Source organism: Pan troglodytes, chromosome 1 (genome assembly GCF_028858775.2).
Source record: "Pan troglodytes isolate AG18354 chromosome 1, NHGRI_mPanTro3-v2.0_pri, whole genome shotgun sequence".
In the NCBI taxonomy this organism is placed as follows: Eukaryota; Metazoa; Chordata; class Mammalia; order Primates; family Hominidae; genus Pan; species Pan troglodytes.
The window spans coordinates 139,023,275-139,045,394 of record NC_072398.2 but is presented as its reverse complement, the minus strand read 5'-3'; the positions used below and the strand labels follow the sequence as shown (position 1 = coordinate 139,045,394).

Here is a 22,120-nt window from a genome sequence, read left to right as displayed (position 1 = left end):
AAAATCCTAAATTGGTGTTGAATTTTGTCAAATGCTTTCCTGCATTGATTTTGATGATCACATGATTTTTCTCCATTCTTTTGTTAATGTGCTAAATTATATTGCTTAATTTTTGAATGAAAAAATAATTTTACATTCCTGAAATAATTTCGGTTTGGTTGTGATGTTTTATTCATTCTATTTTGTGCTGAATTCAGTTTGCTAATATTTTGTTTAGGAATTTTACATCTATGTTCATGAGACAGATTGGCCTGTAATTTTACTTTTTTGTAATGTCCTTGTCAGGTTTAGGCCTCAAAGTTATGTTGACTTTATAAAATGAACTGTGAAGTATTTCCTCTTTTTTATGCTTTAGTTTGAGGAAGATTGATTTTTTTTTAAAACTTATGTCGTCCTTAAATATTTATTAGAATTCACTAGGGAAGTTATCTTGGCCTGTTACTTTCTTTCTTGAGTAAATTTTGTTTTCATTCTTTTTTATAGTTAAGTATATTGAGTTAGAATGCATACACAAACAAATGCACACAACTTAAAGTCCAGTTCGATGAATTTTGACTAATGTATAAACCTGTTTAACTTCCACTGTAAGCAAAATATAGTGAATTTTCGTCAACTAAAAAGTCCCCTTGTGCCCATTTACATTCAGTACCTATCCCTACACCAGCCACAGGCAACAAATGATTTTCATGTGCTTATTTGCCATCTGTATACCTCTTTGGTTAGTTTTCTGTTTATATCTTTTGCCCATTTATTTTTTTATTTTTTATTTTTTTGAGACAGAGTCTTGCTGTGTTACCCAGGCTGGTCTTGAGCTCCTGGGCTTAAGGGATCCTCCCGCCTCAGCCTCCCAAGTAGTTGGGACTACAGGCACACACTACTACTCTTGGTTTCCCTATTTTTAAATCAGGTTGTTTGTTTTCTTATTATTGTGTTCTCTACACTGTAGGATATTCTACCTTTCCTAGAATTTCATGTAAATGGACTCAGACATACTATTGTGTCTGGCCTCTTTTGTTCAGTGTAATGTTTTTGAGCTTCATCCTTGCATATTATGTGTATCAGTGATTCATTCAATTTTTATTGCTGCATAGTATTGGATTGTATAGCTATACCGCAATTTGTTTATTCATTCTCCTGTTGATGGAATATTGGTTGTTTCCAGTATTTAGCTATTATTATTATTATTATTATTTTTTGAGACGGAGTCTTGCTCTGTCGCCAGGCTGGAGTGCAGTGGTGCAATCTCGGCTCACTGCAACCTCCGCTTCCCACGTTCAAACGATTCTCCTGCCTCAGCCTCCTGAGTAGCTGGGACTACAGGTTTGTGCCACCACGCCCAGCCAATTTTTATATTTTTAGTAGAGACGGGATTTCACCATGTTGGCCAGGATGGTCTTGATCTCTTGACCTCGTGATCTGCCCACCTTGGCCTCCCAAAGTGCTGGGATTACAGGCGTGAGCCACCGCGCCTGGCCTTTTTTGTTTGTTTTGTTCTTTTTTTAGACAGAGTCTCACTCTGTAGCCCAGGCTGGAGTGCAGTGGCATGATCTCGGCTCACTACAAGCCTGCACCCCTCAGGTTCAAGAGATTCTTGTGCCTCAGCCTCCTGAGTAGCGGGGTTACAGGCGTGTGCCACCATGCCTGGCTAATTTTTGTACTTGTAGTAGAGACTGGGTTTTGCCATGTTGGCCAGGCTGGTCTTGAACTCTTGACCTCAAGTGATCTTCCTGCCTTGGCCTCCCAAACTGTTGGGATTACAAGCGTGAGCCACCACGCCTGGCCAGGGATGTCATTTTTTATAACTAGCCATAAACTTTAGCTTTGAAGTAAAACTGTTTCTAACAAGTGATTCTTACCTGATATTTTTTGTTGTTCTTGCCCATATTTTAATTGGGTTGTGTTATTATGGTTCTCTATGTATTCTAGATTTAAGTTTTTGTATATGGTGTGAGGCAAGTGTCAAGTTTAATTTTTTTTCTACAAATATCCTGTTGTTCCAGTACCTTTTGATGATAAGACTGTCTTTTCCCCCATTGAATTATCTTAACGCCCTCATGAAAAGCAATTGGCCATATGTATGTAGATCTATTTTTGGACTCTCAATTCTGTTCCAGTGATTTATATGTCCACCCTTATGTCAATACCACATTATTTTGATTATTGCTGCTTTATAGTAAGTGACATCATGTTGCCTGAAATCACGTTTTCCACCTTTATTCTTCTGTTGATGGTTTCTTTGGCAATTAGGGGTCCTTTGCATTTTCGTAGACATTTTAGAATCAACTCATCTATTGCTACTAAAAATGCTTGATTGGGATTGTGGTAAATCTAGAAACTAATTTAGGAAGAATGGACATATTAACAGTTTCAAGTTTCAGATCCATGAGCATATTTTCACTCTCCATTAGGTCTTTTAAAATTTATCCTAGCAGTGTTTTATGGTTTTTAGTGTAGAGGTCTTACACATTTTGTTACATTTGTTGCTATGTATTTGACCTTTTTTGATACTAGTGTAAATGGAAATTTTTTCTTTTATGTTCTAGTTGTTCATTATTACACTAAATCATCTTTGGGTGACTACTAAACATTCTGTTGAAAATTTGTAGAAATAATTTGACACTCAAGGTGATATTTTAATGCAGACAGGATTTCCTTTTGCTTTTGTCTGGCTGGCAGACTAGATGCTGATCACTTTGTTCCAGTCAGGAACCGAGATAATTCAAAACTGGCTTTCAAGTCTAATAAGGGCTTGTCTATTTCCTGTTCACTCTTCTGTTTAGAATGTGGCCCTTCGGGATCCAACTGAAATCCTGGGTTATCTACTAAAACCCCTCCTCTTTGATGGTCCCCAAGTTCCAATTTGTGTGAAGATTGCCAGAAGCTATACTCAGCTTATCAGCCTTCCAGCTGTTGCTTTTGCTATCAGATTTGGCAATTGCCTCAATGGAAAAAGTTACCTCAAATACTTGGGTCTCTTCTTTTGTCTTATCTCTCATAACTTGTGTAACTTTTCTAATCACTGTGGCAGTGTTCTGATGCCTTGAAAGCATGCTTTCCTTTTTTTGCTTCTTTTCTTAAATGTATATATTTTGTCCATCTTTCCTAAGCTGCTTTCAGCAGGAGGGTTGATCTGAGACAACCTAGGAAGCCATTCCAGAAGTGTCTTTCTCTTCTGCCTGTCCTCCACCCTTCATTGGAATATAGTATTGTTCCGTGTATCTCATTTACTGCTGTACTCCCAGCACTTAGAATAATGCGGAGCACAGAATAGAATATCTGTTGGATTAAAGATGAGGCTAGCCAGGAGTTTGAGGCTGCAGTGGGCTATGATTGTGCTACTGCACTCCAGGCTGGGTGAAAGAGCAAGAGACTCTGTCTGTAGTAAAAGAAAAAGAAAGAGTGAGGGTGAGCGCAGTGATTTAACACTTGTAATCTCAGCACTTTGAGAGGCTAGGACAGGAGGGTCACTGGAGCCCAGGTGTTTGAGATTAGCTAGAGCAACATAGTAAGACTCTGTCTCTCTCTATATGTTTTAAATTTATTTTTAAAGAATGAATTAATTAGCATTTTATTTGAGAAGATAGAATGGTAATTCAAAAGAAAATATCTTTCTTGTCATTTTTTCAAACCTAAGATATATCCTTTCTTGAACATAATTATGGTGAGTTTTGAACTAGAACTCAGGACCTTTAGAATTGTAAGCTCTTTTTTTAAAATTTAAAAATATTTTTAATTTAGAGTTGTCCCTATTTTTATTTTTATTTTCTAAGATATTGTGGAATGTATTTTTTATTTAAAAATGTTTAATTGACAAACAGTAATTATAGTCTCTTATTGATATTTCCTTAAGATTTAAAGTAACATCTTTGGTCTTTGTTTCTCCATTTGTAAATGATTTATTCCTCTTACTCATGGACATAGTTTCCATTGTTGTTAATTAAAGAGCCTTTGAGAGGCATTGAGGGAGGTTGGAGGCAGAGTAGGGTGGACAGAGGAGCAGAGGAGAGAAGAGGGAAGCTCATGAAAGCCACGTGGAGAGGGAGTGAAGAGCAGAAGAAAGAATAGAGGGGACCTGAGACACTCAGAGAGAGACAGAGAACCATGGCGTCTGGTGACACTGCTGCCAGAGAGGAGGAGCATAGCCTTTGAGAATGTGAGCTCTACCTCCAGAAGCACAACATTCAGGCACTGCTCAAAGATTCTATTGTGCAGTTATGTACTGCTCAACCCGAGGGACTAATGGCATTCCTCAGGGAACACTTTGAGAAGCTGGAGAAGGAGGAGGCAAAACAAATTCACAATCTGCAGGAAGCAGGCACTTGTACAGAATTCAGGAGAATGAAATCTCTCCTCCTCCACCCAACCCAGTGGTTAAAGATCAGAGGTGACAAGGTACCGTCAGCACTGAAGTCTACATGGAGGAAGATGCCACATCATATGTTAGAAAGTTTATACCAAAAGATTATAAGATTATACCAAAAGCCATTATAAGGCAATGTCTTCAGCCAAAGCCATTGAAAAGAATGTGCTGATTTCACATCTTGATGATAATGAGAGAAGTGATATATTTGATGCCATGTTTCCAGTCTCCTTTATCACTGGAGAGACAGTGATTCTGCAAGGTGATGAAGGGGATAACTTCTAGGTGATTGAGCAAGGAGAGAGGGATGTCTGTGTCAATGATGAATGAACAACCAGTGTTGAAGAAGGAGGGAGCTTTGGAGAATTTGTTTTGATTTATGGAACACCTAGAGTAGCCACTGTCAAAGCAAAGGCAAATGTGAAATGGTAGTGTATCAACCGAGGCAGCTGTAGAAGAATCCATATGGGAAGCACACTGAGAATGTGGAAGATGTATGAGGAATTCCTTAGTAAAGTGTCTATTTTAGAGTCTCTGGATAAGTGAGAGCACCTTACGGTAGCTGATACATGGGAACCAGTCAAGTTTGAAGATTGGCAGAAGATTGTGGTGCAGGGAGAACCAGGGGATTAGTTCCTTATTATTCTAGAGGGGCCAGCTGCTATGCTGCAACGTTGGTCGGAAAATGAAGAGTTTGTTGAAGTGGGAAGATTGGGGCCTTCTGATTATTTTGGTGAATTTGCATTCCTGATGAATCACCCTCCTGCTGCCACAGTGGTTGTACATGGCCCCTTGAAGTACATTAAGCTGGACCAGCCTAGATTTGAATGTGCTCTTGGCCCAGGCTCAGACCTCCTCAAACGAAACATCCAGCAGTACAACAGTTTTGTGTCACTGTCTGAAATCTGGGTCTTGGGCCTCCCTTTTCTCCTCTCCTCAATCCGTACTTCACTCATGCAGACCGCTTTATTTTCGCTATTTGCAGTGCCAAATGGACACTGGCATCACAGCTTCTTGTCTATTTATATATTAAAAGTTGCACTTACTGTACAGTTTTTAATTTGGAGCAGTAATTAAATGCTTGTACACAATTAAATAGAGTTTTATGGAGTCTTTGCTGTTACTGCTTCATTTTAGGCAATGTTAGCATTCAACCTCTGAGCAGTGAGTGCCATGCTTTTGGATGAAGGCACATCCCAGCATCAGTTGAATTACCATAGAGTAATGATGTAACAGTGTAAGATTTTTTTTTTAACTGACATAACTTTCCGGTTTTAAGCATATTTAGACTGTGGCTATATATGCTGTATTTCTTTACAGAATAAGTGATTTCTCATTAAGCTTTAAGGATTAGGAAAAATGGATACAGAAAAATCTTAATATAGTAGAAAAACATCTGCCTGTAATTAAACTAGTTTAACAGTGGAAAAATGCTCATTTTTCCACTCTTAAATTATCAGTGGGTATGATAAGTTTAGTTTCTTTTTTTAACCAGAATTTTTGTTTGCCAAGCTAATTTGCCTGGTTTTGTTTATATCTTGTTATTAACGTTTTCCCTCCAGTTCTGAAATATTTTTAGATGTGGCTATCTATACCTGCCTTTTAAGTTTGGAACCAAATCATAGACTGCGAATATTGGTTATGATTTAACTACATCTGCCTCTGCTCACAGATTCTGATTAGACCTTTATCGAGCTAGTGCCAAATATTGATCATATGCTGAATTGAGGATCAGAATTCGAGGTCTACACTCCTGGTTGTTAATTTAGAGCTTTTGGTTAATGTACATCCTTCAGTTGACTCTACTATGATCTCCTATGCTTATCAAGCTGATTCCAGGAGATTGAATTTGCTGCAACTAGATTCAGTTGGAACAAAAGTCATAACAGAAATGGAGGTGATATTGCTAAAGGGAAAAGTGTCAAGCTGACAAAGTTCAGTGTCTGGAATTTTTCCCCACTAAATTCACTGGGACATGAGATTTTGGAAGTTTTTGTTTGTTTGTTTGTTTGTTTGTTTTAACAGAGTCTTGCTCTGTCACCCAGGCTGGAGTGCAGTGGTGTGATCTCTGCTCACTGCAACCTCGGCCTCCTGGGTTCAAGTGACTCTCCCGAGTAGCAGGGACTACAGGCACAGCCACCACGCCCAGCTAATTTTTGTATTTTTAGTAGAGGTGGGCTTTTACCATGTTGGCCAGGCTAGTCATGAACTGCTGACTTCAAGTGATCCGCCCGCCATGGCCTCCCAAAGTGTTGGGATTACAGGTGTGAGCCACCGTGTCCGACCGAAGCTTTTTACTTTAGCCTTTGTTCCTTCCTTTTTATTTCAACTAGAATTTCTGGTGGGTTGTGGGTAGGGTATGGTGTGTCTGTGTTTTTCAAATTGGTATAAAAGGCCATCCTGCTACAAGTCCTACTTTCCTATCTGGCATTTATTTCTCTAGCAAACTTTTTAAAAAGTGAACTTATGTTTTGAGTCTGAACTGTATTTCAGTATTTTCTAGCCTTACGAGTTACATTATTCCAATGATACCCAACAGTTTATTTTTATTTTTTATTTATTTTTTTATTTTTTTTTTGAGGCGGAGTTTCGCTCTTGTTGCCCAGGCTGGAGTGCGGTGGTGCGATCTTGGCTCACTGCAACCTCCACCTCCTGGGTTCAAGCCATTCTCCTGCCTCAGCCTCCCGAGTAGTTGGGATTACAGGCACCCGCCACCACACCTGAATAATTTTTTTTTTTTTTTGAGACACAGTCTTGCTCTGTCGCCCAGGCTGGAGTGCAGTGGTGCAATCTCCGCTCACTGCAAGCTCCGCCTCCTGGGTTCATGCCATTCTCTTGACTTAAGTCTCCCGAGTAGCTGGGACAACAGGCGCCTGCCACCACGCCCAGCTAATTTTTTGTGTTTTTGATAGAGACAGGGTTTCACCATGTTAGCCAGGATGGTCTCGATCTCCTGACCTCGTGATCTGCCTGCCTTAGCCTCCCAAAGTGCTGGGATTACAGGCGTGAGCCACCGCGCCCGGACATTTTTTTGTATTTTTTTTTTAGTACAGACAGGGTTTCATCATGTTGGCCAGGCTGGTCTCGAACTCCCGACCTCAGGTGATCCACCTGCCTCGGCCTCCCAAAGTGCTGAGATTACAGGCGTGAGTCACTGTGCCTGGCCTATTATTTTTTAAATAGAATTTCATAGTTCTGTAATGTAGGCATTTATTTCCATTGTGATTTACATGTAATGTAGGGATATATTTGGGAGTGACAGCAAGCATTTTTCCATCTGCGTGCAACTGGCTCTGATTATTGGTCACCTCTCCTACCCTTTCCCAGGTCGTTTAAATTGGTCATGGTAGGTTTTTTGTTTTTTGGGTTTTTTTTCATTGATTTGAAAAGGTTTTAGATTGTTACTAAGTATGAAGTGTAAATCTGGGAAAGAGCCTTGATTTACACTTTAGTATGAGATAGGAGGCCACCTTGTTAAAAATTTTTAAATTTCCAAAATAATCCATATTAAATGAGGGTTTGCTGATCAGTACTTTGTCTTTAGCTACCTTTTTATATTTAAAAAATTAAATATCAATTATGTTTTTATAAGCTTAAAAAATTAAAGAACCTTCAAAGAAAAAAAAAGACAGCAGGGGCATTGGAATTAATGTTTTAAACAATCAAAATGCTTAGTTATAAATCCCAGCACTTCAGGAATAGGGGGATTGCTTGAGGTCTAGAGTTTGAGACCAGCCTGGACAACATAGTGAGACCCCATCTCTACAAAAAATTTAAAAATCAAGTTGAGTGTGATACTGCATGCCTGTAGTGTTAGCTTCTTGGGAGGCTGAGGTGGGAGGATCATACGTGAGTCTAGGAGTTCAGGGCTGTAGTAAGCTATGATCACGCCACTGCATTCCAGCCAGGGTGACAGAGGAAGATCCTGTCTCTTAGAACAAAAAACAAAAAAAAAACCCTTAGGTATAAATATAAGCTTATAAGTTTTATTATGTAATAATCCTGCCTATGAATACAAACAAAACGAATAGATTATTGTGTTTTAATACATAAAGATGAAAATTTTTATAAAAAATTACATTTTGAATAATATGTAAATGTTTACCTGTGTTTCTCCCCCCTCTTCCCTTTAGGGCCATTTTGAGTGCCAGATCTAGTTATTTTGCTGCAATGCTGAGTGGCTGTTGGGCTGAAAGCTCCCAAGAGTACGTTACTCTTCAAGGGTAAGCATATTTTTACAGGGCCATTTGACTGCAAATGATTGTAAATTGTATTTCATACAAAGCACTTTTTATGAATCTGATTTCCCTGGATGTTCAACGAAATATTTCTCATGTAGAATTCAACAAAGTACATTTTCTGAAACGGGAAGTAATAGAGAGCATTTATTAATAGAGGTATTGTGTTAATCTGCTTATGCTTCTGTAACAGAATATCCAAACTGGGTGATTTAAACAACAGGTATTTATTTTCTCACAGTTCTGGAAACTGGAAGTTCAAGATAAACATGCCAGCAGTTTTGGTGTCTGATGAGGGCTCTGCCCCTGGGTTGCATTCTGCCGCCTTCTTGCTGTACACTCATGTGGCCTTTCCTTGGTGCATGCACTTGGAGAGAGAGTTTTATGGTATTTCTTCTTATAAGGAAACGAATCCTATCAGATCAAGGACCCATGTGACCTCATTTAACCTTAATTACTTTCTCAGAGGCCCCATCTCTAAATATGACCACACTGGGGGTTAGGGCTTTACCATATGAATTTGGAGGGAACACAGACATTTCAGTTCATAACAGGTAGTTTTTAAATTTTTCTTTTCTTTTTATTTTTTTGAGATGGGATCTTGCTGTGTTGCCCAGGCTGGAGTGCAGTGACACAATCATGGCTCAGGAGTTTGAGGCTGCAGTGGGCCATGATTATACCACTGCATTCCAGCCTGGGTAACAGAGCCAAACCCTGTCTCAAAAAAAAAATATATATATATATATTTATACACACACACACACACACACACACACATATATATACACACAGTATATATTTTATATAACTTAAAGTATCTCCAGTTATCTCAAAAGGATCTTAATTGTTTAAACTGTTAATATGCAAAGCAAATATTTACATTCAATTTCTTTTTTTTGTTTGTTTTTTGAGATGGAGTCTCATTCGGTCACCCAGGCTGGAGTCAAGTGGCGGGATCTCAGCTCACTGCAACCTCCAGCTGCCTCCCAGGTTCAAGTGATTTTCCTGCCTCAGCCTCCTGAGTAGCTGGGATTACAGGCATGCGCCACCACGCCTGGTTAATTTTTGTATTTTTAGTAGAAATGGGGTTTTGCCATGTTGGCCAGGCTGGCCTTGAACTCCTGACCTCAAGTAATTCACCTTGCCTTGGCATCCCAAAGTGTTGGGATTACAAGCGTGAGCTACTGCGCCTGGCCTACGTTCAAGTTTTTAAATACTAATATAACACTTTTAGGAAGGGATATTACAAAATCAAATTAATAGCAGTTCATAAATAAAGAGGTAGAAATCACTGACCTTACCAGAAGGACTATGCCGGAGACATTTCCAAAGAAGTTTTTCCTCTTTGAGAGAGGAGATCTTCAGAAATATACATTTAGAGACTAGATATACAACTTGGCTGTTTGATGGTCTTTATTAAGTGTATAAAGAGAAATTAAACTCTTCAACCTAACTGAGAAATAAGTGTGCTTAGAAACGTCCAAAACACAAAACATGAAAATACATGGCATGGGCAATACATAGCAAAGATATGTAGCAACAAGAGAAGTGAGTTGTTTTCACTACTTGTATCTACCTTTTATTTGTTTTCATTTATTATTCTATATATGTGCTTTTAAAAAATACATTATGTAGGGCGGGCACGGTGGCTCCCACCTGTAATCCCAGCACTTCAGGAGGCCAGGGCGGGTGGATCACCAGAGGTCAGGAGTTCAAGACCAGCCTGACCAACATGGTGAAACCACGTCTCTACTAAAAATACAAAAATTAGCTGGGTGTGATGGCACGTGCCTGTAATCCCAGCTACTCAGGAGGCTGAGGCAGGAGAATCGCTTGAACTGGGGAGGCAGAGGTTGCAGTGAGCTGAGATCATGCCACTGCACTCCAGCCTGGGTGACAGAGCGAGACTCTGTCTCAAAAAAAAAAAAAAACACACACACATTATGTAATGATGATCTAATTAAATTCTCTCTTTTTATCTGAGGTCAACATAGGGCCTCAAGTGATCCTCCTGCCTCAGCCTCCCAAGTAGCTGGGACTATAGATGTGTACTCCCACACCTTGCTAGTTTTTATAATTTTTAGTAGAGATGAGGTCTCATCGTGTTGCCCAGGCCAGTCTCAAACTCTTGATCTCAAGTAATCCTCCCACCTTGGCCTCCCAAAGTACTGGGATTATAGATGTTAGCCACCGCACCCAGCTTAAATCACATTTGTCAATTCATAATTCAGAGTTCATTCTACCACAGTCATTGAAGAAATTTAAAAGTTTTCCGATTGGTATGTGTTCTTGAGCTAGCTCAGACTGCTCTTCTTCTCCACTGTGTAAATCTTTGTCCCACAGAACCCTAAAGTTCCTAGTAGGCACATTAGGAGAAACACATGGCATAGGATTGGGATCTTAGGGGAAGGCCATTTGGAAAGGGATGCCTCTTCAACTTCTGTCTGTTTTATATAGTTCAAGGTGACCTCTGAGTTTAGCTATATGAATAAAGGCAAGGGGGTGTCCTTTTTTTTTTTTTCAGTCTTCCTTAATCACCCCTCATGAGCTGATGAGATTAAACATTCAAACACTCAGGCTTTTAAAGATGAGGTCTATTTATTAATAGACCAGTGGGCAGAGGTCAGTGGGCAAGAAAGAAATAGTGACATCAATTACTCGTCTCTACTCTTTCACCTGTAATTTTCTGTCTTTAATTTACAATGGAAGTAATGGATAAATAACCCCTTTTGCAGTGTGGCTAGACTCCTGTTGACCAACTTTAGTAGCTTGTTCAAGGGAAAGCCAAATAGAAGTAGCCCAGTTAGTTTCAAAATGTCATCTGAATAAGTAGACCATACACTGTATTAGTGCCAGGCATGACCAGGCTCACCCCTCTTACAGTATTTTCCCTTCACTTTTACTGTAAGCAAGGCTTTGCTTCTCACTGGTTCATTTTACCTGGAGCTGCTTTATTAACAGTGGAGGCTCACCTCTAATTGGCTTATTGACTCCTAATGTTAATGCATTGAAAATGAAGATACTTTTGTTGTTGTTGTTCAAATGCTTTATCTTGCTTGATAAAGCAAGGTTCTGTAACACTAAAAGAAGAATCACCTGGTGGATGCATGGTTTCATCTATACCCTTTATTATTATTATCACACAGTGCTATGATATATTTTGCCTTTCCCTGTTGTATCATGTATCAAATTGATTGTCTCAAATTATTAGCATTGTGGCATATAAAGCTGTTGGAAGGCTAAAGGGGATTAAGGAATTTTACTTTAAAAAATTACATCTTTTAGGAATTTGTATATTGAAACAATACACAAAACAAATTCCAGTTTCCCATTAACTTACATTGTAAACCTGGGCAGATGTTTCCATGAGAAGTGTGGTGTCATAGAAGGATCATAAACCTTGGTGTCCTTACAGGCAGTAGTATATCCAGTCCTAACTTGTTATATGACTTTGGGGACATTCCTTAACTTTCCTGAGCTTCCTGAGGTGGTTGAAAGTATTAAATGAGATACAGTAAGGAAAGAAACTGGCATAGTATGTAGTGCTCATTAATATTGACTGTTCTTTCTTTCTCTAAATTAGATTGTTGTCATTTTCTAGAGAGAAAAGAGTTCAAGTGAGGGCCTTTCCCAATACCAGGACAGCAATGCTTACTTTGCATAACCAGCAGCTTCTTTTGGAACTGTGCCACTGTTGCATGTCTGCAGGATGTTTTCTATCAATAGATTCGAAGACAATCCTGTCTGTCCTTACAGAAGGAACCACCATATTTTTAGTGAGTTAGTAATTCACCAGATACTGAGAACATAATGCACATAGTATTTTTCAAGAGGAACTGCCTTCAATAATTTGAGTGTGGGGACAGCAGAATTCTATAATCTGGCCGGGCACAGTGGCTCACGCCTGTAATCCCAGCACTTTGGGAGGCCGAGGTGGGCGGATCACAAGGTCAGGAGATCGAGACCATCCTGGCTAACACGGTGAAACCCCATCTCTACTAAAAATACAAAAAATTAGCCGGGCGTGGTGGCGGGCGCCTGTAGTCCCAGGTACTTGGGAGGCTGAGGCAGCAGAATGGCGTGAACCCCGGAGGCGGAGCTTGCGGCGAGCCGAGATCGTGCCACTGCACTCCATCCTGGGTGACAGAGTGAGACTCTTGTCTCAAAAAAAAAAAAAGAATTCTATGATCCTAGTTCCATCCATGCCCCAGAGTTGGGGAGTGGAAGGATATAGTTGGAAGGAAATTTTCCTGCTCTAGCAGACAGAAAGGGAAAATTTTCCACATACTATAATGTAAATTGAACCACAGCCAACACTTCTGTGAAGGAACTCCACTTGTTTCATTTTATTAATTAAAAGTCTTCCAGTGGTGCCTGGGCTTTGGAGCATAAATTTGGATTTTCCTATCTCCCTTGGGAGATTCCTGGGATTGCCCTGGCCTTCAATATAAGTTTTGAAATATAAATGAGATGTATTTTCTGTCCTGACTAAAATCCTTCAGTGTCTTCTCATTATAATTATAATTAAACCCAAACTCTTGACCATGACCTGCAAGACCCTCCATGATCTGGCCCCTGGCCTCACTCTAGTTTTGTACCATTCTTACCTGCATTTGTGGATCTTTCCTCCAATAAGTTCATTCCTGCATCAGGGCCTTTGTTTTTTTGGCTTCCTCTGCCTAAGAGTTTTTCACCTAGTATTTTGCATGGCTGGCTTCTTCTCATGCGTGAAATCTCAGATCAAGCATCACCTTCCCAGACTGTCACCTAATATAGCTACAGACCAACTCCTCAGTTGCTCTCTCTTATATAATCCTATTGTGTTGTCTTCATGGCACTTTGACTATCAAAATTATCTTTTTAATATTGCCCATGTCCTTCCACTAGAATGTTAAACTTCTTATATCTACAAAGTTTAGAATGAGCCTGTCATTCAAAAATATTAATTATGAATGAACAAAGAATGAGTGAATGAATGGAGTCTCTGTGTCCCCTTAGCCCACACACAGGGCTCCACATAGGAGCCTGAAACTTTAGAAAGGACACATGAAGCAGAGATTTTATTTAATTTAATTAATTAATTTATTTATTTATTTATTTTTTTAGACAGAGTTTTACTCTTGTTGCCCAGGCTGGAGTGCAATGGCGTGATCTCGGCTCACTGCAACCTCCACCTCCCGGGTTCAAGCGATTCTCCTGCCTCAGCCTCCTGAGTAGCTGCGATTACAGGCATGTGCCACCATGCCTGGCTAATTTTATATTTTTAGTAGAGACGGGGTTTCTCCATGTTGATCAGGCTGGTCTCGACCTCCTGACCTCAGGTGATCCACCCACCTCAGCCTTCCAAAGTGCTGGGATTACAGGCGTGAGCCACTGTGCCCGGCCTTATTTTATTTATTTTTTTGAGACAGTCTTGCTCTGTCGCCTGGGCTGGAGTGCAGTTGCGTGAACTTGGCTCACTGCAATCTCCACTTCCCAGGTTCAAGCAGTTCCCCTGCCTCAGCCTCCTGAGTAGCTGGGATTACAGGCGTGTGCCATCTCACCCAGATAATTTTTTATTTTTAGTAGAGACAGGTTTTCACCATGTTGGCCAGGCTGGTAACACAGAGATTTTAGTAGTCTACGTTCATGTTTAGTCTCTGATCTTAGATCTTTGTCCTAAAATCGGTTTTTCTTTTTTCTGAATACATGTAATGTTTTCATCTCCTGTAAGCTTTTATTCTGATTACATTTTAATGGGAATAGTGCTTTAAATCTTTCCATTTAAACTATGGGCTATTAGAACAATTTGTTGCTTTTCTAGGTCAGTTGATCATGTCTTTATAAACACTTTTAGTAAAAAATACAATACAAATGACTTAAAATATAATGAGAATGCAGCTTAGTAAAACATCTCTCAAGACAGCAGGAAAACTATTTCTTACCCTTTTTATAGTATCATATATATTGATATATAGGTTCAAATGTCTAGATTTTGCTGTTTATTTTAATATGACTTATTTTTATTTAGTCATTATCTTTTGCTTAACATATCAAGTATTTTTTAAGAAACTATTATTTCAACATAAATAGCCAATTCTTATTAATGTTGATAAGAATCGTTCTGGAAATTCCGAGGAAAAGTATAGAGAGTATTACACATTCAAGTAATTATGCTAGGGTTTTAGCAAACTACAGATAATATGCTTAATTATTCTGAGATTAAATCTTGTCATATCTGTAGTACATAAATGAGAACATTTAGATATTTGATTTTATTTCCTAAGTATTAAAGATGCAGAATTTTGAATCAGCAGAAACTAGTACTTAGCCATGGTAGGGATCAGTAAATATTTATTTAATTAATGGAAAAGTGTTTCTGTATTTTCAATTTAGTCTCCCTCTGAAGGTTTGAGAAGATGCTGTAAGTGCCCTAATAAGCCATTTGTTAAACATTTATCAAACATTTATTGAACATATATTATTTAAGGCCATAGAATCAAAGCAAACACCTTTCTGATTCCTTCTGATTCCTGCTTTCTGGGACTCCACTTATTTTCTTCTTCTTTTTTTTTTTTCTTTTTATGAACCTGCCATTGAGAACATAGCCATTTGTTTTCTTCTTGCCTTCCTCATTTTGTTTCTTTAGCAGATATTAGGTACTATGCTTAACAAACTGTAGGGATCTTGCCAGCACTGTCCAGATCATGATTCTACTGCAGAGGCCCAGTATTACGTGGGGAAAGGAAATTCTTCTGATCCTGGGGGTATTGAATCATTGCTGACATTCTGCTGTTATCAGAGATACAAGGATAAATGGCACGACCCTGCCCTTGCAGAACACAGTTCAGAAGGAAAGACAGATGTGTTAACAAAAATACTGCAAATCAGTTTGATAAATGTGATAATGGAAGTGTGTGTAGTATACTGCTTCAGAGCTCAGGCTTTGGATTCAGTCTGCCTGGATTTAAATTCCAGTGCATTTTGATCTTGGGCAATTTACTTAATTTCAGTTTCTTCATGTATAAAATGAGACTAATAGTAGTATCTGCTGTAGAGTTGGTATGGTGATTAAATGAGCCAATAGCATTCAGAATACTTATTAGCTCAGGGACTAGCTCATAAGTGCTCAATAGGTGATAATTGTTGTTTTTAACATTCAGTAATTTTTTTTCACCTTGGGTACATTAGGAAACAATCAGGGATAAAAAGCCACATGTCTTGTGTCTGAAAGATAAAATAAGTGGAGAGGGGAAAGCATTTTAAGCACAGTGAACGGTATGTGCTAAGACATGGATGTATAAGGAAGTGTAAGTAGCTCAGGTATAGAAAATGAGTAAGTTTAGTTATCTTGGAACAGCTGCTAGAGAGGGAGAACTGGAGGTCAGATGATAAAGGAATTTGGACTTTCTTTTATGGGCTTTGGAGTATAATTAAGAGTTTTATTAGAGTTTAAAATAGAATAATTGAAGAGTTTAAGCAGGATACTATATCGTATATTCATTTTAGCAAAGTCACCCTAATAGTAATTTGGGAAATGGGATGCAAGTGGAAGATTCCAGGCCGGAAACCTGTATGAGAGGATACGGTCATAGTACAGATGGGAGAAAATAAGAGGCTGAACCAGGGCAATGAAAGAGGAAATAGAGAGCAGAGGCTGAACTCAAGAAATTCTGGAAGGTACAAATGATTGACAGGACATAGTGAGGGAGAGGACTAAGATGAACCTCAGGTTCTGACTTAGGCATATAGATGAATAATGTCTGTTGGAGTCTTCAGGGGGGCCCAATAAATAGCATACTTCCTTCCTGTTCAGAATAAGACAAAATAATCAGTAAGTGAAGTAAGAAAATATTTCCTTTATTACAGATAAAAACTGTTAAAGCAATACAGATTGAGTATCCCTTATCTGAAATGCTTGGGATCAGAGTGTTTCAGATTTTTTCAGATCTTAGAATCTTTGCATATGTAGTAATGAGAAATCTTGGGACTTGGGGATGGGGATGATGCCTAAGTCTAAACCCAAAATTTATTTATGTTTCGTATACACTGTCAAATTCAAAATAAAATATAGAGACAAATCTCTAAATTAAATGTTTTATTTGAGAATCATAGAATTACAATTTAGAGCCTACACACAGACTGTTGTGATCTTCCATATGTCTGAAGAGCAATGAGCGTTGGGGGTTTTACTTGAGAAACATGTATTGTTTGGAAAGGAAGCTCATTGGCACTAGAGAAGCTTTTGGGAGCTGGCAAACTCTGATTTGAGTGAAGGCGGTAGGTAAGACTAGTCAAGGCAGGTTGTTTCAGCAGCTACTAGGTAAAACAGTTCTTAGGGTTACAGCAGGCTGCTTCTGCAGCTGGCGATTTGGAAAATTCAATTCTTGAAGCAGATGCTATGTGCCCCAAGTGCTTTTGCCCCCCACAACTTGACTCTGATTTAGTTGGGTATGAAAAGAATGATCCAATTTGTATAATCAACTTACACAACACCTTATAGCCTGAAGGCAATTTTATAAAGTATTTTAAATAGTTTTGTGAATGAAACAAATTTTGTGTATATTGAACCATCGGAAAGCAAAGGTGTCACTATCTCTCATAAAATGCTAAAATTTTGTAGCATTTTAGATTTCCGATTTTCAGATTAGCAATGCTCAACCTGTAGAATGTGCTCTAATGCAAGAGCCAAAGTTGGCTTGCTTACTGTATCCCTCTAAAACAGCTCACCTGAGAGAAAGTTTGAATCTGCATGGCAGATATACTTCTTCTCCATCACCTCTTCCAACTGGTTCAGCAGAGAAGAAAGGAGAACGTATATCAGATTACCTCTTATCTGGAGTTCCTCCCAACTGATAACCAGTTGTTGTCCACCAACCACATAATTCACTCCCTTTAGTATAGAGGAATAGAGGCTGCGGTAAGATGCAAGACGCTATGTAGCAGTGCTCTCAACAAGATGGGAATAACAGAAAGAGGACTAAGTTTGGTGTGGGGAGTAAGAAGAAGGTCATGAATTTAGAGTTTGAGATATGGCACTCAATTGGATATAAAGGTTATCATTCCAAACTACCTCTTAAGTCATGCCTTTTCTTTTTCATCTGTATAATGAGTACGTTGGCCAATCTTAGAGCCACTGACAGGTGTTACAAATTAAGTAATCTGTGCAGCATAACAAGAATCTTCCTAGTGAATAGATTTGTGCATTTTAGTCTTTAAGCAAGACCAGAGGGCGTTTGTTGAAAATGCTGAGAAGAGGATTTCTTAATGAGCCAGAGGTTGGACAGTGACTAGAAGTGTTTTCTAACTTTTAAAGTGTATGGTAGAAGACGCTCAATAAATAATGATTTGATAACATACTAATAACCTTGTGTAACTTATATAAAAATCCATTGTTGTAGTTCTGTTTAAATTAATGGTATACCTGCATGGATGTTATTTGAAGAGTATATTCTTCAGGTAAAAGGAAGATTAGAACATCATCTTGGCTCGAAGTTTATGGGAAAATAGAATGAATCATTGATATCAGTTAAACCTTAATTATTTCTGGATTTGAGTTTTCTTTTATTTTTCAGTATAAGCCATGTAGAACTGAATGTTATGATGCATTTTATATATGGAGGAACTCTGGACATTCCAGACAAAACTAATGTTGGGTATGTATTCCTTTTTAATAATTTAAAATATAAAAGAGTTAGGTTCTGCTTTGTTGAGCTGTGTTGCAAAGTGTTAATGAAGTAGAAACTTTGCTTTTTATAGTCTATTATACTATATCTTCAGTATGTTTTGAGAACATCTAAAAACAATAAGCAAATCATCTTATTAAGAAGAAAAGGTGACTTATCAACTCACAGTAATAAGATTGAGAACAGTCTTTATTAGACTTAAATTTAGAAGAAGCTATAAATTATGGTTTATAGATCAACAAATTGATTAAACTTTTATCAAACTTTAAAAATTACTACTTTTTAAATTTTAGGATATCTTTTCTAAACAGCAAAAGAAAAGAAAAAACATATTTAAGAATATAGGGGCTGGGTGCGGTGGCTCTCGCCTGTAATCCCAGCACTTTGTGAGGCTGAGGCGGGCGGATCACAAGGTCAAGAGATCGAGACCATCCTGGCTAACATGGTGAAACCTTGTCTCTACTAAAAATACAAAAAAAAAAAAAAAAAGCTGGGCATGGTGGTGTGCACCTGTAGTCCCAGCTACTCGGGAGGTTGAGGCAGGAGAATCGCTTGAACCCGGGAGGTGAAGGTTGCAGTGAGCCAAGATCATGCCACTGCACTCCAGCCTGGTGATAGAGTGAGACTCTGTCTCAAAAAAAAAAAAAAAAAAAAGAATATAGGGCATTTGCCAGGCGCGATGGCTCACACCTGTAATCCCAGCACTTAGGGAGGCAGAAGCGGGAGGATAGCTTGAGCCCAGTAGATCGAGATCTGCCTGGGACTATAGCGAGACCCCGTTCTTGGGGGAAAGAAAAAAAAACAAAAAGAATATAGGGCATCCTAAAGACCAACAACTGTGATTTTTAAATGCGCTATAGTGAAATACCATCTAAGCCTCTGAAATCCTACTTGGGAGTGAAATTTCACCTTGCTCTTTTAATTTTCTGGATGTCTTCCATTTTCTTGCTATTCTAACATCAGACAAATGAAAGCTACTTTTTTAATTTTAAAAATTACTTGGTTCCTTTAATTTTAAACTGAATAAACATGTTTTTCAGGAGAACATACCATGAGTCCCAGGATTTACTACTAAGGTTTTGTCCCCTGGCAACCTATACAAAATTTTATCATTCTTTCAAAGCTTGTAGGCTTCTTAAGTACCTAAAGTATGTGTAGGTGTTCAGAAATACTTGCCAAATGAAAGAAGCAAAAGAAACTCTGGTCATTGGATGCTGTCTCCAATCTTAGGGTTATTTGTAGACATTTTCAGTATGATAAGACATTAGTGAATTGCCTCCCCGCCCCTGCCAAGAAACTTTTATTATACAAATTTGTTGCAGAGAGTTTTGTAACTTTTACAGCCTTTAAAGCAATTTCTTGGATTTTTTTCTGTATGTCACTTAGTATATGAAGGGAATTTGAGACATCTCCAAATTTATTTCTTGTTCTCTACTAATCAAATCATGTGTCAGTGCTTTCAACTTTTGGCCTATGCCCTGTTTATAATCCATAAAGGGTATATGTTATGTAAGGCAGAAAATTAGAATTAAAATATTTCAGATTATTCCTTTTTAAAAACAGACTATATATTATCAATAAATTAGTATGTGTTGTGCCTTGATTTTTAAATTGGAGAATTAACAGTGCATCTATTTTTATTTTAGTCAGATACTCAATATGGCTGATATGTATGGACTAGAAGGATTAAAAGAAGTAGCAATCTATATTTTAAGAAGAGATTACTGTAATTTCTTTCAGAAGGTAATTATTGAGCCTCAGAAATCTTTTATCCAGTGCATTGTCATCCATTATTACCTGCTAGATTTTTAACTCTGATAGTAATAGTGATTTAAATATTTAAAATATTAAGTAAATTTAACTAATGAGAACTCCAGTTGAGAAATAATACATATGATCTGCTTGAAAAAATCAGAAACTAATTCAAATAATTTTAAGTAAAACAAAATTGATGGGAGGGTAGGTATTGAGTAGGAGTATCCTGTATAATTCAAAGGTGCTCAGAGTTTGGAACTAGGAGAAAGGAAGTTAAGAACTAAGGGTACTTTCCCCATTTATCAAAGGGCTACACAGTGCTTTATTTGTTCTTATTCCTGAAAGTATACTCCTTCTTTCTACCACTTCTCTTTATAGCAGGGACTTGGGGTGGAATGTAGTTCTCTTATGCCAGTCTCTTCAGGTGACCTATGGATACTAACTAATTTTAATTTTAGTTACTGCAAAGGTAAGTTAAACATCTAAAGAAAGATCTCATACTATGCATTTTGAAGCCATTCATACATTATTCTTAGATTACCCATGGTTTTAATACATTCTGCGACTGTAGGTTATTTTTATTTTCTTATTTATGCTTTTCTATGTTTTTAAAATTTTCTACAAAGAACATGTATTACTTTTATAATCAATAAAAACAAATCTAACTTTTTACATCATATTTCTCTCTTACTGGTGTTTGAAGCAATAATATGCATTGTATGAATTCTAATTAGGTGGTTTTAATAATGCTTAAATTTAGATTTTTGTTTTGGGTAGGTCTTTTTCTACCTCCCTACAAGTTGTAGCTGCAGAAGCAGCCCATGTGCTAAACGAAAGCCATAAACAACTGGGTCTAGTACCACGAACACTACCAATCCCACAAGGTTTACTGAGAAATAGTTAACCCCTCGGCTTCCTTTAACGAACCATTCACTTCAGCCTCTGTAAATAAGGGCCTTGGAAGAAGGAGGGCAGCTGGTGGTGTCCTCAGCTTTGTAGAAAGTGAGGAATTCTGGTCAAAGGTTCTTCCTTCTTCATATGTCTCCCTCATATTTCCAGCCAAGTGAAAGTTAGGGGGATCCAAGTAAATCACAAAGATTAAAGCTAGAGAATATCTGCAATGAGGAGGTGATGTCTTCTCATCCCCTAGATGAACATTAACTATATCTGTAAAACCATCCCACCCTGGAGCTTCTATCAGACGAAGAGAAAGTGATAAGAAATTTCTTAGGAGAGCTTGGAATATGTCTGAGAAGCCAGTGAGAATGTACTTGAGTGAGAAGATTTCTAAAGAGAGAAGGCTTGCTGGAGAAGCCAAAACCAGCCTTGGTGTAAGGAACTACAGTTATTGTCATACAGAGAAAAGAAGTATGAGGAGTCCACTCTGCACCCCGGTTACACATGGTCCACAGCGAAGGAGGAGGACCTTAATGGTTTCATGAAAGTTAGAGGAGACTGATACAGGGCTAGATGACACCGTGTCCCACTTGGGGAGGTATTGTGCATCATGAGCCACTTGAAGAGTTCTTATCTACAGAGAGGCCAGGTTGAAGCTTGATCTGCCACTAAAGGAGCCATTACATCAATAAAGGCCTCCAGTATCTGAATTAGAACAAAGCTAAGGACATCTCCCTACTATCATCTTGGTCTCTGCTTAATTAAGTAAGGTGACCAGAGCCATTTATAGTCTTCCATATGAATTTGACCCAGAAAATGGAGGAGCAGGAGATCAGACCATGCTCTACTCTCTATTTCACATCTCAACCATAAATCTAGTCAGCAATGGGGAGGGAAAGATTTAAATCAGATACAATGAAAAGATAGGTGTTAAAATAGTACTGTGCTGAATTTCAGTAACAATAGTATCCAGAAAGTACTAGAATCTGCCTATAGTTTCATTAAGGGATGGGAAAAAGGGGAGATTTGACATAGTGTGGTTGAAAGCATTCGTTGGGAAAATAAAAAGTCTCATGTTAGTGTCTTCTCTGAGCTGAGATTCTTCAGTAAGCCAGTTAAAGCTTATTTAAGAGCCTTAAAAGCTGTAAAAATAATCTTTTATGAGTAGTCTTTGGACCATTGCCTCTATTTTTTTTTTAATATGT

General features: G+C 38.3%; 1 protein-coding gene and 1 pseudogene across 9 annotated transcripts in view; both read left to right on the top strand.

Annotated features, from left to right (window-relative positions):
• BTBD8 (BTB domain containing 8) overlaps positions 1–22,120 on the top strand; it is a 103,463-nt gene that overhangs the window by 40,788 nt on the left and 40,555 nt on the right. For 5 of the 9 annotated variants that reach the window (XM_016922386.3, XM_009425322.4, XM_054667737.2 and 2 more), the window contains 3 exons: positions 8,494–8,583; positions 18,153–18,233; positions 19,910–20,006. In XM_016922386.3, the coding sequence (XP_016777875.2) occupies positions 8,494–8,583; positions 18,153–18,233; positions 19,910–20,006 (268 nt within the window). The remainder of the gene's footprint in view (positions 1–8,493; positions 8,584–18,152; positions 18,234–19,909; positions 20,007–22,120) is intronic. The other 4 variants (XM_016922387.3, XM_063816787.1, XM_063816786.1 and 1 more) reach the window with 2 other exon arrangements.
• On the top strand, positions 4,000–5,524 carry LOC134810790 (cAMP-dependent protein kinase type I-alpha regulatory subunit-like; annotated as a pseudogene).